We start from the raw sequence: 18,037 nt of genomic DNA on the forward strand, positions 1-18,037 counted from the left end.
ATTGTGCCACTAGCCCACTAAATTTTCTAGTAACCATGTTAAGAAATTTTTAAAAAAGCTGGGTGCGATGGCACATGCCTATAATCTTAGTACCCCAGAAGCAGAGGCAAGAGAATTTGATGTTTTGGCTTTTTAAGACAGGGTTTCTCTGTGTAACCCTGCTTGTCCTGGACTTTGTAGACCAGGCTGCCCTCGAACTCACAGAGATCTGACTACCTCTGCCTCCCAAGTGCTGGGATTAAAGGCGTACACCACCATGCCCTGCCAAATTTGACATTTTAAGGCCAGCCTCAGACATGTAGCAAGTTTGAGGCCATTTTAAGGCTCTATGACAACCTGTCTCAAAAGGAAAGTAAAAGTGAACTTAATTTTAATATCTTATTTTACATCACCTGCCAAAGTAAAATTACTGACACATTCTACGCTTTATACAAAGCCTTCAAAAGTCTGGGGGTATCTTACCTTCCTAACAGATCTTAGTTTGGGCTGGCCTCATGTCAGATGCTCAGCCAGAAGGGGCTGGTGCCTACCGTGGTGGGCAGCACAGGTGTAGATCATGGGCGCGGCTCTGCAGATTATGGAGTCCGGGCCTAATGCTTCCAAAGTCTGTGCCTGCACTGATCTTCTCCCAGGAGACTGCTCCCGGAAGCAGCCTATGCCAGCCAGCTTAGGGCTCAGATGACCACGCGGTCAGGAGGGAGTTCTCCTGTTTGCTTTCTCCGTTCCCATCTGTTGGGCATATGCAGCGAGACTGGGCTCACGGGTGCTTAGGCCGGTTGGCTGGCAGAAGCCGAACACCTTGCTCTCCCCGAGAGAGCCAGAGACAGAGTGTACGTGTGTGCTTTACAAGTGTGAGTGCTTGTGGGTATGTGGAGGTCAGGGAATAGCTTGGGACTCAGTTCTCTCCTTCCACTGTGGGATCTGGGCATTGCGCTCAACCTCCAACAGTGACTGGAGGTGAATTGCCCTCTGGCCCCTGGCCTCATGGAATCTTTGAAGTTAAAATTTCCTTTCATAATTGCTCAGACCTGGGTTTGAATCCTACAGGCCCAAGCTGCCTTGACATCACACAGTGGAATCCCAGTATCTTGGCGTTTGTGGGGGCCCCGGGAAACTGAATTGGTGCCTGGCTATGTCGGGTATTTCCACACTGTGCCTGGAGTTCCCAGGCATGCCACTGATGGGATGTTACTACCTTTCTCTTCCTAGCGTTTTTCTTGGGTGTGAGGACACGGGTCCGTTATCCAGCTGCAGGGTAACTGAAGAACTGAATGGACCTGTTGTCCCGCTTTTGAGTCGTGTTCATTCTTTGTCCTAAGCTGAAAACCCTTGGCCTGGCCTGAGAGCAGGCCAGGCCATCTTGTCCTCCATGCCTCATGAAGGAGCCCCAGCTTCACCCTAATATGTTCTCTGTTGCATCCCAGGTTGAGCTAGATCTCGAGCCTGAGGCTGAGCAGGAGGCCTTTCCTGCCCTGGAAGGTCCCAGCACTGAAGAGATGCCTTCAGACCCAGAATTTCCAGAAGTCCTGGAAACACAGCTTCATGCCCCTATGGGCGCTGCCAACGTAGTGGACTTCGTAGAGCCTGGGGGCTCTGAAGACCTTAAGGCCCTGAGTAGTGAGGAGGAAGAAGAGGAGGAAATGGAAGCTGCCCAGGAACCTGAGAGCCTCCTGCCGCCCTCTGTGCTAGACCAGGCCAGCGTCATCGCTGAGCGGTTTGCCAGTAGCTTCTCTCGGAGGAGCAGCCTGGCAATGGAGGACGGCAAGTCCAGTGGCCTTGGGACACCGCGGCTTATCAGCCGGAGCAGCAGCGTGCTCAGCCTGGAGGGCAGTGAGAAGGGCCTGGCCCGATGGGGCAGCGCGGGGGACTCCCTCAGCAACCCAGCCACCCCAGAAGTCACCGTCGTTGGTACAGACACGGTCACGGACAATGGCCCTTCTATCAATGGGACAGAATCTCCAAAGGCAGGCTCAGGCTGCCCCGTTGAACCGGACAGATCTTCCTGCAAGAAAAAGGAATCGGCATTGTCCACCCGAGACCGGCAGTTGCTGGACAAAATTAAGAACTACTATGAAAACGCCGAGCACCACGATGCAGGCTTCAGCGTCCGTCGTCGGGAGAGCCTCTCTTACATCCCGAAAGGGCTGGTGCGCAGCTCCGTGTCCAGGTTCAACAGTCTTCCCAAGCCAGAACCGGAGCCAGCAGCTCCACTTGGGTCCAAGAGGCCGGGGAGCTCTCGGCCAGCATCATGGACCTTGTTTGACCTCCCAGGTCCCAGCCGGACAGGCACAGGGGACCTAGCTCCTGTCTCAGATGCGGAGTTCCGCCCATCGTCAGAAATTGTGAAGATATGGGAGAGAATGGAGTCTTTGGAGAGAAGCCCGCGGACGGGGACTGGCCAGAGCCAGGCCAATGGCTTTGAGCAGCAAGAGCCGCTGTTCATCTTGGAGGAGCATGAGCTGGGAGCCATCACTGAGGAGTCCGCCATCACCTCTCCGGATAGCGCTTCCCCTACCGAGCAGCCCAGCCCGGCTCACCTGGCCCGGGAGCTGAAGGAGCTGGTGAAAGAGCTGAGCAGCGGCGTCCAGGGGGAGCTGGTTACCCCGCTGCACCCCCGGATTGTGCAGCTCTCCCACGTGATGGACAGCCACGTGAGTGAGCGTGTCAAGAACAAGGTCTACCAGCTGGCCCGCCAGTACAGCCTCCGCATTAAGAGCATCAAGGCAGCCAGGCCACCTCTGCTGTGGGAAAAAGCTCCTGACCGGGATGAGCCGATTTCCACCGTCTCCGGCCCGCCTGAGGAAACGGGAGAGCTGTCAGGGGGCAAAGGTATGAGGGGGTAGGAGGCTCGGGGTAGAAAAACCAATGAGATCCAGTTCTTTTGGGGGGGGGCAAGTACCTCTAAGGAGGCCATGCCATGAGGGGGGTGGAGCCCAAGCAAGCACCACATGGTACACACCAAGCCTTGGCAACCTGTTTTGCACTCAGGGGCCCTGATCAAATCCTCAGTCTGCCCATCTCTCACCCCCCCAGCTTTTCCAGTTGAGCGGAGGGAGCTTGGAGAACTGGCTAGGGGCTCATTCCAAGATGAGAGCAGAGGGTAAAACGGGGTTTCTCTTCCATCATACCCCAGTCCCCGCATGCAGCCGAAGGCGGTTCCCGTCTCTTCCCTTTCTGGTTCGAAACTCCCTTCACGGTGATTCATGTAGTTTGATCTCTCTCTCCCCAGCCAGGAGGAAGCCATCCCTGCTCAGCTATGAGCAGCTGATGGCTCAGGAGCAGGGCGCCTCCAAATCTTCCTCTGCCGCGGAGACCTCTCCTCGCCGGTTCTCCTTCAGCCCTCCTGCTGTCAGCCCAAGAACCACCTCGCCTGGGTCTCGGCCCTCAGCTCGGAGCCCCCTCAGCCCCTTCGACACCGAGACCTTCAACTGGCCTGATGTCCGAGAGCTCTGCTCCAAGTATACCTCCCACGACAAGGCTGCCCAGGCCGAGAGCAGCTGGCCCCGTGGCCAGCCGGTCAACCGGAGCCGCTCCTTGCCTGAGAACATAGTAGAGCCTCCTCTGTCTGGCAGGGTGGGCCGCTGCTGCAGCCTGAATAACAAGAGGGGCCAGGGAGATGGGGAGGCCTCCCAGCCTGCGGCTCCTCCCCAGAGCAGGCCGAATGGAGGTGCAGACCTGCAGGTCACGGCGGACCTCACCCTGGAGAACAACCGGCGGGTGATTGTCATGGAGAAGGGTCCTCACCCTAGCTCCACCTCGGGGCTGGAGGAGGGCAGTGGGAAGGAAGCAAGTTCACCAGTGGCTTTGAAGGGACAGGGCCAAGGTTTCCAGGAGCCTGAAGAGCACCAGCCCAAGGAAGAAGGTCCCAGGGACCCGGCAGACACAAACCAGCAGGGTAGAGTGAGAAACCTGAGGGAGAAATTCCAGGCCTTGAACTCTGTGGGTTGACTGACTCCCGTAGTAGAGAAGAGCCGTGCTGAGGCGGAAAGGGCCTGGCCTGCTCTCCCACAGGCCTGGCTCACCAAGGCTGTTCCTCCATTCTTCTGGAAGAGTGGTTTAGGGAACACCTGCCACCTGTGCTGGCACCTCCCCTCCCGGGGAGGTCCTGTGAGGACTTTTCCTTAGGTCCAGGCGAGCCACTTACTTTGTCTGTAAATACTGCTCTGATAAGAAGCCAAGTATTTTATTTAAGCTTACTCTGCCCAAGGAGAGCAAGCACTGCCCTGGCTTCCCGTACTGGCTGGCCAGCGCCTGGCAGAGCTCCCAAGGGAAAGCCTAGGAAGGAGCCTGGGCAGGCTGTGCCCTTTGACTGCCTTGTCTTCGGACCCAGGCAGGACTGAGGCCAATAATTTATTGCTTCCCATCCTGTGGTGTGTGTGTGAGAGAGAGAGAGAGTGAGTGCGCGTCTCAGAAAGAATGTAACGGATTTCGTTCAGGTACCCTTGAAGGCTGTCTTGCTGGTTGTTGCTAATGTACACACATTTCATTATTTGCCAATAGTGCAATAACCGCTGCTGACCAACCAACCTGTGTGTGGCCCTCTTCCTGGGGACCGCTGTGGGGAGTGATGAGTCAGGGACTTGGGATGCCCATTCAGTGTGTAGGCACAGGAAACGAGAGACATTAGGGTACTCACAGGCCAGGTGGGGCACAGTGTGAGCTGGAACCTTGTTCTCTGCCATGTCTGCCTCTGTGCACTGCTCTTAGTGTCCTGTCTCAGGTGGGAATCCCATGTGAGCCTTTAGCTCTTTTCCCAAAGCCAAAAAGTTGTTCCAAAAGCCGGGCGGTGGTGGGACACAGGCCTTTAACCCCAGTGCTAGGGAGGCAGAGGCAGGTGGATCTCTGTGAGTTCAAGGTTGTCTGGGACAGCCAGGGCTACACAAAGAAACTGTCTCAAAAAATAAAAATAAAGGTGTTCTAAAAAGCTGGAACTTCCAGGGGCAAATAGAGCATGTGAGATAAGCAAGAGTTGTGTCTGATGCCTTTTCTTTAACTCCCCCTCTGCAGTTCCCAGGAGGGAGGCAGTCCTAAGGCCAAGCCTTAGCCATGTCCTACAGTGGTTTGCAGTGTTGCGGGAATACACTTTCTTGCAATGGACTCCGTTTCCACAGAACCGTCTGCTTGCAAAGGGCTGGGAATGCCCCATTTCTAAGTGGGCTCAGACCTGCTTTGTTCTCTCTGGGGCCAGGAAGGAGGGAACTGTACAGGCCTGGCTATAGAGGGGTCAGGGTCTCGCGCTTGCCTGCAGGTCTGCAGGGGTTAAGCCCTGGGGGTCTTCCAGGGAGGACAGATTGAATCTGGACATGGGTCCCTCAGGCCCCACCCCCATATCAGGTGGGTGGTGGCCCCCTGGGCAGGAGCCGAACAGGACCGCAGCAGCCCATGCCCTGTTGTTGCTCGGAGTCCTCTGTGGCCACTGCCATTGTCACTGAAAAGACAGCTACTGGTTCTGAGCAGGCCAGTCCCAGGATATGGCACCTGGTCGTGGCCATAAAAGCATGGGATCGGTGACTCAAAGTCTTGTTCCAGCCTTGCTGCCAGCCAGCTGGGCCACCCAGCTCTATACTTTCCACTGAAGACTGGATGAGTCACCGCTTCTCAAACTCAGATGGCATCCAGCTAATGTCATTCGGGTGATCCTCACACTCCTTACCTAAATGTACCTGTGTGGACAGGGACAGTTTGCGCTCACTGGCTCCTGTTGGAATTATCTGAAGTGCCTCTGAAACCCAGCAGTCCAGTGTCCCATCCAGGCCAGACAAAACTGCCCCCTGAAAATGGATCCCAGGTCAGATCGGATATCAGGCTCCTGCTCTCTAGTTAACGGCCCGAAGAGTGACTGCCTACGGGTGACTTTTGAATTCATGAATGAGCAAGCTTCCCCAGGGTCTCAGATGGGGCCTAGGGCCTGGACACCAGAAGAGTCATCCCATAATACTCTGAGGAACAAACTAAACTAAATCCTAGCTGTCCCCCCCGTTTCCATGGTGCCTGCCCTCTGATGTCCAGTTCAAAGGAACAAGAGGCTAGTCAAGTAAACAAACAAGTACGGAGTATTATTGATTTATTAGAAAAAGACCTAGTAAATGGGATTCCTCTGGTGGAAGCACATTTGAGCAGGTGGAGGACAAGCCCCAGCCAGCCCCAGGACCAGCCCCAGATGGCGTGATCTGTGCCCAACAGGGTTGCGTTCCCCAACAGCCACCTTCTCTCGTGTCCTCCCTGAGCTTGCTGGGCCAAGGGCCTCTTCCTCCTCTGAATCTCTGCCTCCTCTTGCTGAGGGAGGAAGGGTATCCAGGACCAGCCTTAGGGAACCTGTTGGCCCCCAACAGGCAGGAAGGAGAAGATGGGGTGGGAGGGAGCCGCGCCTACACAGACCTTCTCTGTTCCCCCTCAGCCTGTCTGCTGAAGCCCAGGACAAAGGCCACAGGGAGGGGAGGCAAACTGCCTGGCTGTGCCCAGAGAGCTTCCTCCAGCTGCCTTGGGGAGGGAGGAGACCTGTTAATGCTGGTGTGGACTGGAGCTGTGTTAACCCAGTTTGGGAAGACTGTCAAGAAAGACTGCCAAGTAGAAAACGCCAGGAGAAAAATACCAGCCTTGCCAGGGCACCACGAGAGCCTGGCTCTGGGGTGCACAGGGCTCCCGCCAAGTTGGCCGTGTGCAGTCCGTCAGTCCAGCAGGGCTGAGTGCCTGGGGCCTGGGTGACGTGGGTGAGGAGTGTGGGGAGCCGGCTGTGGTGGCAGGTCCCGTGCAGCTCACTACCCCTGTGTAATCCTTTGAGGGGTGAAATTCTAGCTCTTCCATTGGAGCCTTTTCTTTCTGGGCTCTGTGGAGTTACTGGAAAGTCCTCGCTTCAGGTACTACTTGGGTACATGTTAGAGGGGAGCTGTAGACCCTCATCCATCCCTTGGTCCCCCAGAGATTAGGCCAGGGAAACTGCCCGAAGGAGCTGCTCGGTACTTAATGCTTCAGCAAGGAGCCCGGAGATAGACATGCCTTTCAGTGTGCACCAAGGCTTTTTTTGTTTTGTTTTGTTTTGTTTTGTTTGTTTTTTGTTTTTTTGTTTTTTTTTTTTATTGTCAGGGATACAGACGCCTCCCTGCCTACTGCTTTGGTTTCTCCAGCTGTACAAAGAGGCTGGTGGGTGGCGCTGACTACCGTTCCCTGTAGAAGGAGGGAACTATAGGGTCCTATACACTGAGGCCCGGCACAGACTGGCCCCACTGGGCCTTAGCCTTCCCTTCCGTGGTTACACCATACTGGGGGGGTCACAGAGTGCAGCTCGTCTCTGAGCTTTACCTGCCTGGCCAGCAATGAGGGATTCTGGGAAGGCCTAGTAACTGTATGCCTACCGCTGAGCCTTGCCCATGGGGAAGGCAGTAGAAACTGGCTGTGGGCCCTTGAGACACAGATGGTCTCCTAGATCAAAAGGCCTGCCCTCAACTCGACTGTCTCTTGTTGGGCTGGAGCTGCGTGCAGTGCTTTGAGTTGCATAGCAGGGAAAGCCTGCGGGACCGATGGTCCTGTTCTTCCATAGGTGTGGGAAAGCACTCCCCAGGGTCAGGCTGCAGAGCTCCTTCTGATGCTTGGAGAGGAGCGGTAGATGTCTGGTGATCTCTATGTGACACACACACCCCCGGCCCCAAATCTAAGATAAGGCCTGCGGAAACTAATCAAGAGGGTCACACCTTTATGACGGTGGCCCCAACATTCATCCATCCCTATGTTTCGGGGGTAGTTGTGTCTCGTGCCTGCGTTTGTCACCCCTAGGTAACGACAGAGCCCTGTGTCCGGCCACTGGCCTGGATGATGCCAGTTGCAGGGGTCATGGCGGTGGCGGGGCACAGTGGGTGTTTAGCTTTGAGTTACTTTACTGCAGGACCCGGGCGTTCAGCTTGTATCTGACACGAGCCCCGGCCACCTATTGCTGGTCTGACAGCAACTGGTGGGGGGGAAGGGCCGCACTATAGAGGCAGAGCCTGAAGCAGTGTTGGGACCTGTCTGTCCCTCCTGCGACAGAGGCCTAAACCCTCAGCTCTAGCCAGGGTTTCCGAAAGAGTGGTGTGAAGGCTTCTGGTCCTAACGCAATGCTGATGCCAGGAGGAGCAAAGGGAGGAAGAGGCTCGTTCACTCAGGACTCACCAAAACTCTTAGGGGTATGAGAGGGGGGAGAAAAGAGGGGGCACACTAGCCCTGAGGAGAAAGTCCTATTTCTGAGGGAGCCTAGCAGGCAGGAGACTGGCAGTACTCAACGCTTGACATCCCTAATTGTGCCCTTGGTACTCCACCAGCCCCATGCCCGGAGCTGGGGCTCTGAAGGCCCTTCCTCCTAACCCCTGAGGGGCAGGGTGGCTATTGTCATTTTTGACAATATGTTGTCATTTTTCTTTCCCTGGCTGACTGTAGTCAGTGACCGCCCCAAAAGGGGATTTGCTGTGGTAGTGGGCAGTGCTGGAGGAACCCCATCAGGCTTCCCAGTTTGCTGTGGGCAGGAAGAAGAGAGTGTAGGCCTTAGAGAACCGTTTCCGGCCCTCCCCTCCCCCCAAGGAGATGTACCTCCAGTCCCTGGAGCCCAGCCAGCTGCATGGGATAGGGGAGGTGGAGGGACAGTCGGCAGGCATCGGGAAGGCCAGGCAGGCAAGGCGGCTATTATGCAGTGTGGGGCCCTGGGACTGGCCCCGCGCAACTCGGGCAGGCGGGCTGCAGGCAGTGAGTGGCAGGCAGGAGGAGGACTGGCAGCTGCAGAGGTCCAGGCCACGGGCTCCTGGTCCTCGAGCGTCCCGATGCAGCACACTGCAGCGCTGCCTGGCCGGCCTCACCCACGGGGCCCTCCCTCCAGCTGCTACTTCTTTTTGGGGAAGAAGCTAAACCTCTTCTCCTTCTCCTTCTTGCCGAGGCTGGCATCGGGACCAGCCAGGGAAGGCAGGGGCAGGCTCTGTGCCTTGACACGGATGCTCTGGGACTCGTTGATGGCTGTGCTCATGCCCTGTAGCCACAGCAGCATCTCCTCCTGAAGGGTGGAAATGTCAAGGAGTCAGGGGCGGGGGGGAGGGGGGGGAAGGTCACGTGGTGCACTTCTGTGACTGCTCCCTTCCGGGGGAGCCCCGAGGGCAAGTGTCAGCTTTCCACCCACTCCCACCGTTAGCCCCATCTGAGGTAGCCACCTGCCCTTACCTCATCCTTGCCGTGGAAGAGCCATTCACTGCCATTGCTTAGTCTAGGAAGACAAAGGGCTTTGTGTCATGGTACCATCTCCGGAAGGCTTCACCTGGACCGAGAGCTAGGCGGTGTCCCACAGCCTGATACCCATGTCCCTCTAGGACAGCAGGCCAGCCAAGAAAGCTAAAAGTCTGTGAGACCCATCCATCTTTTAAAAAGAACCCAAGGAACACCTCCAGCTTGGAGCTGGCCTTCAGTGCATCTCTACCTGGTCGTCAGTGCTCAATGGAGCCATCAGCGTAAAGGTTCAAAAAGGCACGGGGCTCAGGGCAGAGGCGCCGGGCGGCAGAGCTCACCTCAGCTTAAATACATGCTTCTTCTTCTTATAGTTGGCAGCAACCTCACAGATGGCATGCCTCAGGGCCAGGGGCTCCTCTCCATGGTAGGGCATCCCAAGGGCCAGGTTCTTGGCATCCTTGTAGAAGGTCAGCTGGCTATTCCTGAGCACACAGTACAGGTTGTTCCAGGATCTGCAACAATGTGAACAAGCCGGTCACCTGTGGTCCCCATACAGCAGCTCACGGCCAGCTCTTAGAGCCTTGCTGCTTTGTTTTGTTTTGTTCTGTTTGTTTGTGTGTGTGTTTTCTGTTTGTTTTGGTTTTTCACGACAGGATTTCTCTGTGTAGTCCTGGCTGTCCTGTCACCCATCCTTGTAGACCAGGCTGGCCTCAAACGCACGGAGATTCACCTGCCCCTGCCTTCCAAATGCTGGGATTAAAGCGTGTGCTGTGTGCGCTGTCGGCGGTCGCCATCACCGTCGATGCTTGTTTCTATTGCACCATTTTTTGCTTAGGTAAATAGTAGCAGATTCTATTGTTTAAAAAGACAGGGGAAGATTAAAAACCACCCACATGTAATTTCACTACCAGAAATTAACTATTGTTCATATATTGTGTGTGCTCCTAGTCTTTGGTTGACATTTTTTGACTCGGCGATAACTAAAATTAGATTGCATCATCTCTTGTTCAGTCTCCCATCCCTGGCCCCTGCTGGGAATTGAACCCAGAGTCTGGAACATATATCACTAAGCCACATGCCCAGCCCTCTATACTCAGTTTTATAGTCAGCTTAAAACTGAGCACAACATTATGCTCTAAGTACTTCTTCACAACCCCAATATCATTTAAAAGTGATTTTGCATAGCCATCTGGTATCCTATTATTGGTGGACCTTATAATAGTGGAAAAATTATCTACAGTTCAATAGTAACGTGATATATATTGAAGCCTAAGAAACTACATTTACCGAAAATGTTCCTTTATCAAAATGGTCGATTGCTTTCTTTTTTGGTGGTACTGAGGCTTGAACCTGGGGCCACAAGCACGCTAGACAGGCATTCTGTGAGCCACCTGATATAGACACTAGGAAATGATCTTGAGTCTCTCCCCTTTTTTCATGCTGGAGTTAGAACTCTGGGCCTTGAACATGCTAGACAAATGTGCTACTAATGTGTCCCATCCCTAGCCACTGTTTATTTAGTTATTTAAATTGTACAGTGCTAGGGAACAAACCCAGGATCTTTCATTCACATGCTGGGCAAATGCCATGCATGATTCTGATCTTCTCTTGGGATATGTTTCTCTAAGAATTTCAAGCTATTTCTTTATTCTTTGTATATTTGATGCATCAGTGTGCAGAACTGAGCAAGGCTTTTTGTTTATATATATATATATATATATATAATGTATATACATACATGCATATATATACACATATAATGTATATACATACATGCATATATACATGTATATATACATATATGTATATATATGTATATATATATGCCCTAGCTGCTTTTCTGTTGTTTTGTGTTTGTTTTTTGAGCCAGAATTTTAAGTATTAGCCTAGACATGTCTTGAAGTTAGTGTTAGAGGCATGTTTAACTCAGTCCTATCATTTAAGAAAAAAGCAAGAAACCCTCAGACAGCAGATTTCTGCAAGTCTAGGCTCCTTTCCATGTTTGTGTTTGGAGAACATGGAGCTCCTGAGCTCTCACGGTGGGCTTATCGAGCTCCTGTACTGACGGTGGGGGGCATGTTGCTGCACTTTTAGGGTAAGGAGCACTCAGCTTCTGCTCCTTCTGTTTTCCTCCCTCTGTCTGTCTGTCTTCTGAAGGCAAGTGGGGATCTAGGAGGAGGTAGAGAAAAGAAGTACCATCCATCCGAACAGAGACCTTGACTCAGACGAGGTGGCTACAGAGCCCTTTTCACAAAAGCCCAGGTATCTGAGCGCAGGGTCCAACCTCCTGCAGATAGGCAGTGGCCAAAACGGTTCTTGGTGTACAGTCCTGCCTTGAGCAAATGACTTAACCTCTGAGGTGCTATTTCCCCATCCGGGACATGTAAATGTCAGTATTCTGTCGCAAATGCAAAGATCCGACCAGTCCTTCTAGACTGCCATGCCCGCAGGAGATGCCGGGTAAATGTTAGCTCCCCTTTCCCTAGACACTGCACTTACATAATGAGTCTCTTCAGGCCGGTTGATCCCCGAATGATTGCTCCTTTCTGAAGTATGAAACAGCTTTCTTCAGTCAGGACAGAAGCTCAAGAAGTAACCCTGACTTTCACCTCCCAGTGCTGACCCCTGCCTTCTTTTTGCACTTTCCATCTGAGCATACTTCTCATGAGCCACAAGCGGTTGGCTTAGACCCTGTAACGCTGCTGAAAGGAAAAGGCCCCAGGCAGGGGCAGACATGACTAGCTCAGTGGATGCTACCTTTCCATCAGCACTGGAAGGGACCTGAAGAAGGCATTTAGGTCATTAATGTTCCCTAGTCATCTCCCATGTTACAGCCAAGAAAGTGATGTCCAGGTGGTTAACAGTGAGGCTTGGTCAAGACCATGTCAGCGCCAAGACTTTTAACCCTGTGATAGCTGGCCAGTGCTTATCATATCTGGCTTATCATGCCAGACACAAGGTCTAGTCTGAAAAGGTCTGCTGTTTTCATCATCCATCCTCCTTCCGTTTTAAAATTATATTTTGTTTTATTTTATTTGAGACAGGGTCTCACTATGTAGCTCTAGCTGTCCTGGAACTCATTCTGTTGAGCAGGCTGGATTTGAACTCACAGAGATCCGCCTCCCGCTGCCTCCCTAGTGCTGGGATTAAAGGCATGCACCGCTACACCCAGCTCCATCCTCATCCCATTTTACAAATGGGGAACATAACTTGGGGGGGGGAGGAGGCATTTGGGTAATCTTCGACGAAATCATAGTATTTGAATCCAGAACCCAAATCAAGAAAGGTTTCTCCTATTGGGCCAAGAAAGACACAGCAATGGGCAGAGGCTCAGGCCCGCTCTGCCCAGCAAGCACCCATCTCATCGAAGTTCCACTGGTGTCGTGACCCCTGGAGCCGCTTGGCCTCCCTGGTGGCCCTTCCCCAACACACCTGTTAGAGGCCTTCTTGTTGGGCCCCTCCAGGTCGTGCTTCCTGCCCAGGTAGCCCTCCATCTGCACAGTGTTCCCAAGGTCCCGCTGGGCTGGCAGCGTCGCCGGCTCATCACCCTCACTCAGAGGTGTGTCCAGGGCCTTAAAGAGGGGCTCTGTGGCAGGCCTCTCATCCCCAGCGGATTTCTCCTCCTCCTTGTGGTGTCCTGGCGGGGGTGGCGGCTGCAGGTCCTGAGGCCGTGGCCCTCTTTCTTCCCCCTGCTCAGGGGCACAAGAGAGGAGCATGCCTTCATGAGGGTTCAGGCCAGGGAGAGCTTTTCTCTGGCCCTCTCCATGAGCCCACCTCTCCTCTGCCACAAGCTCCCGGACTCACTCTGGCTCTCCTATATCTTGCAATGGATACCTACTCGTTTTCCTAGTCCCTGTCTCCATTTCCGCTGATCGCAGTGGGGTGACCTCATCATTCATCTTAATTAGCAAAAGAGGGTTGTCAGAGGGAGATGGGAGGGGGGAGTTCTGGTGACTAACACATCCAGAATGGGTTTCAAGGCTGTGGGCGAGCTCTCTAAGGCCTGCTTACTCCAGATATTTCCAACTTAGAGACACTGTGAGGCTCTGGAAATACTTTGCCAAAAGGGCCTACTGCATGGACGCGACACAAGCCGTCTGAACGAGTAAGGGTACTCTTCTGTAACCTTAAGTTGTAACCAAAGCCCTAAGTCTCCCCCACCTTACGCCACAGCGGACCTTAGCCAAAAAATGTTGAAAAGCAATCCTCTCGCTTTCTAAAACAACGGAGTCTCTTCAGATTGTCAGCCCCTCTCCTGTCACCTGGCAGGAGCATGTTAGACAGGGCGAGGGTTCCTAGCTTGCACCGGCGGCTTGTCTTTTGGAAAGGCTGTGGTGTCCTGAAGACCAAGCTGTGGGAGGGGAGCAGCTCCCAGCTGTGGGTTTTTCGGTGCCGATGAAAAGAGAAGGGGCACCCCATTTCCTAGCTGGACATCTCATACAGGGCCTCTTTGACCTGCCCTTGCACTGGAGGCGGCAGAAGGTGGGGGCGGCTAGACCTCCGTTGCCAGCTGAGGCAGGAACGACAGTAGAGTCTTCTGTATGGGTGCCCAAGAAGGCAGTTTGACTTGGGCAACGGGGCCAGCGCATCATGATGGAGCGGGAAGGTGTCCCTAGCAGGCCCATCTGGATGGCTGAGGAGTCAAGGCCATGGCTATGCAGCCCCGGAGGACCAGAGCTTTCCAGGCAGGGAGCGGGCTGCTCTGGAGCTCTGTCTTCTGCACCAGCAACTGCGTGGATGTTCAGAAGAACATTGGGGAGCAGCGGGGAGGAGTGAGGAGAGAGCAGGCCACATTCTTTTCACTGGGGGCTTAGCCTTTCCCGGTCCTGAAGCAGAAAGAGGGGGATGTGGGCACATAGAACTGACTCTTGATGATGAAACTGAGTACTTTTAACATCCCCAGGGACCAGGCTCTGCCTGAGGTGGCATTATGGAATGTTAGGCAGGGGAAGTTCAAAGGCAGTAGGGAGCAGCTGTGTTGGTATCCATCGCATTAATACCGCTCAGGAAACAAGCTCTTAAGTAGGGGTCCCAGGAAGACTTCAGTCAAAGGAAAGGAAACCTGGCTGGAAGCATTTGGAAACCACTGACCAAACATTTCTATATATAATGAGAAAAAACGATGCACAGAGGTTAATGACTTTTGGGATATCATGTGGCTAACGGGTATACAAAGCAATTAGGAGAACGCGCTCCAGAATTAGGCAGGCCGGCATTTTATTGCCATTTCCTTTCCTTGGTTAAAATCCCTTGAGGGTTGTGGCCAGGCCACTATTCTCTATGCTGAAGATTTTATATTTCAGTGCCTGCCATGAGCTAGCATTGGCCCCAAGGCTCTGAATGCCCACAGGTAATTTTCTAGTGTGGAGAAAGATCAGGAGTGGTAGGGGCAGGTCCTCAAACTTCAGTTTGGAGTCCTGTGGCCCCAGTGGAGCCTACCTCTGCCTCTGATAGAAAGTTCTAGAGGCAGTCGCCAACACAGAAAGGGAAGCCTTCTTTTTTGTCCTGCCTCTCAGCTCCAGCCTCGAATCTAGTGGGGCTTTCTTATCCTCAACGAGAGGGGACTATGTCTAGAGGACGAAAGTGTGAGCACAATGCTTCCTCTAGAGATGAGCCAGGATGGGGAGAAGATGGTACAGAGGTACAGGAAGCCACCAGCTGGTTACAACTGTGCATTCGGCTGTCCCCTCCCAGCCTCCGCCCTCCTGCATTTGCTTTCTATGCTTTTAATTCTACCCCCTTTCCCATCTTTTGAGTAACTGAGTAACTGGTCTTTGAAAATCAAGATAGATTCAGCTAGGCCTGGCTTCTTCCTGCGGCATACTGGGCAGAGACTAGCCGAGGCTGGAGCCAGGGTGTTCTGAACAGACTTGGCTGCTTTACAAGTGAGCTTTGAAACATGGGGGTTTCCAGGCTATGCCAAGAGTTCTTTTCTGGTCTTGGTTTTGGGGTGGATCTCGGTGTATCCTGCCTCCAACCCTACACAAAGATCAAGACCTGAGAAGGAGGAGCCAAAAATGAGGGTGAGGGTGAAGGGCTCTGGAAGTCCTCAGTTCCCTCCTGGATGGGGGAAGGTCTACAGAAGATCTGCTGGAAGGAAGGTGGAAGCGGGAGAGGGTGGAGCAGCTCCAGGATTTTCCCTTTCCTTCAGCTCCCAAGGAAGTCTGGCCAACTTCTGGAGGTGTAGGGGAGGATGGGAAAGGGAAAGGACCCCTTCCAAAGCAGCTCACCTCTTCCCCCATTGAACTTCACCCCACTAGACTCTTTCTATGGCCCAAAGCCCAGGTGTTGGGCCAGAGAGGCTTAGAGAGAAGTCCCGGGACATCCATCTTGGGAACAGGAGAGAACTCAGTGAGTCACTAAACCTTCCTGATTCTGTCTGCTTGTAGGCTGCTACTTGTGTCTGTTCTAACAGGTGATTTGAAGCCTCTCACAGGAAGATAAGTATCTGTAAGTGTTGGTTCTTATGATCCCAACCCAGCCAGACCCATCTTCTCCTGGCTCTGCTGAGCTGTCATGGGCAGTGCCTGTGTGGTCAACGTGGCCGTCTCAAATACTCTTTTGCTAGAGTATGGGGTCCTCAGGATGCCTCTGTGACTGCCTAATGGGGAATCTGAGCTGCTTGCTGGCAGGCAGGTTCTACCTGCTATTTCTTCTGCTGTTTTCAGTTGGGATATTCCAAGGCTCCAGACAGGACTAGGGGGGGAACTATGGTGACCAGGTGAAAGCCCTTCAGGCAGCTCGGACTCATTGTGAAGCTCACAGAGCCTGAAGATGGACATGAGAAGGTGGCTTCGAAGTCACTAGATGGGGCTGAGGTCAACCATGGTCCTTAGTGGGAAGGTCCTGGTCATCCGTATTAGGAGTTTTACAAAGATCTCAGAACGATGTGAAGATGCTGAGAAAGGCTTCACCTAGACTCAGTGGTCAGAAGCAAAGAAAACCAAACAAACCGAAACACTACCAGGGTTCTGACCTGCAGAGCAAAGTTCCCAAAATAGCAGGGAGGTGAGAGGGAGCCGCCTCCTAGCTTAAGGTCAGTCCTGCTTGTGCTCTGCCTGATGCTTGGGCAGAGGTTTTTACACTGGAATTCAGACGAGATTAGGAATTCCCCCTGGGGCCTTTTCCTTGCAGCTGGTGCCTCCTCCAAGGTGGAAGGGTAGAAGGGAATGTAGGCCGGAGTCAGCAATGAAGGCCTTATTAGGAAAGCAGGTCCCACTGGGGATGGCTGGAGGTGACAGGGACAGATGGAGCACCCCCCCCAACGGAGCCAAGAAGACATTCTTAGGCTTTTAGAGGCTGTGCATAGGTCTTGGGGAACCACTGAACCAGCCAGTCCTACCAGAGATCCAAAAATTGGGTTCCAGAAACTCCAGGGAATGATATGGGGTCACGTGGCAAGTTAGCAGAGTGAGGGCAAGAGTCTACAGCATGGCTCCTTGCAAATTTGAAAGGGAGGCAAGCACAGGACCCTGGGGTAGGCCTAGGCATGCAGGTGGTCAGGAAACCAAAGGTTGGCCAGAGACCCAGCCACTCCCTGGGCTGCCTGGGCCTAGCTCCAAACCTGTCAATGAATGAAACTGAGGCCTGCTGAATGAGTTACTGGCTCTTTCCGGGCTGGAAGCAGCCAGGTGTTCCCAGAAAACAGCTGACCCATCCAACAATGGAACCAGAGATCATGTTAGTGGATGCCTGGGGCAGAAGGCCCAATCTTGCCTGGTGGTGGTGGTTGGTGGTGATGATGGCAGCGCAGACCTTTAATCTCAGCACTCAGCAGGCAGATAGACCTCTGTGAGTTTGAGGCTAGCCTCGTCTACAGAACAAGTTCTAGGACAGCCAGGGCTACATACAGAAACCTTGTCTCAAAAAACAGAAACAAAAGCAAAGAAAACCAAAAGCCCCACCAGTCTAGGGAAGAGAAGCTGGCAGTTTCCTTGCTCTCCCTGGAAGCGTGCAGTGGGCTGAGGGTGAGACCCCGTGAGCCTGTCAGGCAGGGGAATCTGGTGTCAGGGATGTAGACTCTGGCCAGCAGAGGCGCACGTTAAAGACAGATCTGCGTGGGCACTGGAACGGCGAGGTGATCAGGGCCCTTGATATCCGCTATGAACGCAGCCAGCAGGCCTTGATCACCAGGAAGATTCAGGCTCTGCATCACTCAGAGCTCTCCATCCACAGGGCAGCACCTGGAGGAGCTGGGGACAGCCTGAAGGAGAATGCTGGGGCTACATGGAGGAAATTCTGAAAGCGTCTAGACCCTAAGAGGGGGCAAGTGGGCAGGGTGGGCCTGCCACGGGAGGAGACACTGGCCTCAGGGGAGGCTGGTTTGCAGATCTGGAGAACAGACAAGAAGAGACGCCTGATGGGAAGGTGTATGCAGCCGTTGCTGGGACCATGTCAGAGAAATACACTGGCTGCTGGCTAAGGAACAGTGTGGGAAGAAAAGACGCTAGGATGAGGCTTGTAGGAGCTCAAGGGATTGAGAGGCCCCAGGCTCCTGACGGAAGGACAACAGCCACTCAGTCTTGGTGGAATCTTGACAGAGCCTTGCAAAGTCAAGCAAACTGCATAAGCTTGGCTGTTAAGCACACAGCCTTGCTGGAAAGCAGGGCTGGTGTGTGTGTGGGGAGTATACAAGAATCTGCCTCACAGATGTGGGGAAGGGAAGTGGACAGAATGGGTTTAAGTTTCTTCTGGGGACTGACTTGGAAGATGTATTTCCAGGACCAGCCAGCAGGTGGCGTCGGGGAACCGCACACAGACCACTCATTCCACAGGCAAAAATATCCTGGCTTGGGACCACAGGGTCGTCCTGGAGTTGGGAGTTGCTCAGTGAATTAAGATGCACTCGTGAGCAAAAGAA

General features: G+C 53.5%; 2 protein-coding genes across 20 annotated transcripts in view; one reads left to right on the forward strand and one right to left on the reverse strand.

The window, feature by feature from the left end:
* The window catches only part of Plekhg3 (pleckstrin homology and RhoGEF domain containing G3), a 42,004-nt gene extending 37,038 nt beyond the window's left edge, over positions 1 to 4,966 (forward strand). For all 19 annotated transcript variants that reach the window (XM_021635550.2, XM_060387691.1, XM_060387690.1 and 16 more), the window contains 2 exons: positions 1,425 to 2,829; positions 3,230 to 4,966. In XM_021635550.2, coding sequence (XP_021491225.1) covers positions 1,425 to 2,829; positions 3,230 to 3,948 — 2,124 coding nt within the window. In that variant the 3' untranslated portion in view covers positions 3,949 to 4,966. The remainder of the gene's footprint in view (positions 1 to 1,424; positions 2,830 to 3,229) is intronic.
* A 1,081-nt stretch (positions 4,967 to 6,047) lies between these two features.
* The window catches only part of Sptb (spectrin beta, erythrocytic), a 119,025-nt gene continuing 107,035 nt past the window's right edge, over positions 6,048 to 18,037 (reverse strand). The window contains exons 33-36 of the mRNA XM_060387689.1: positions 12,610 to 12,866; positions 9,516 to 9,689; positions 9,175 to 9,217; positions 6,048 to 9,010 (exon numbers count right to left, since the gene is read on the reverse strand). Of these exons, the coding sequence (XP_060243672.1) occupies positions 8,843 to 9,010; positions 9,175 to 9,217; positions 9,516 to 9,689; positions 12,610 to 12,866 (642 nt within the window). The 3' untranslated portion in view covers positions 6,048 to 8,842. The remainder of the gene's footprint in view (positions 9,011 to 9,174; positions 9,218 to 9,515; positions 9,690 to 12,609; positions 12,867 to 18,037) is intronic.

Source organism: Meriones unguiculatus, chromosome 7 (genome assembly GCF_030254825.1).
Source record: "Meriones unguiculatus strain TT.TT164.6M chromosome 7, Bangor_MerUng_6.1, whole genome shotgun sequence".
In the NCBI taxonomy this organism is placed as follows: Eukaryota; Metazoa; Chordata; class Mammalia; order Rodentia; family Muridae; genus Meriones; species Meriones unguiculatus.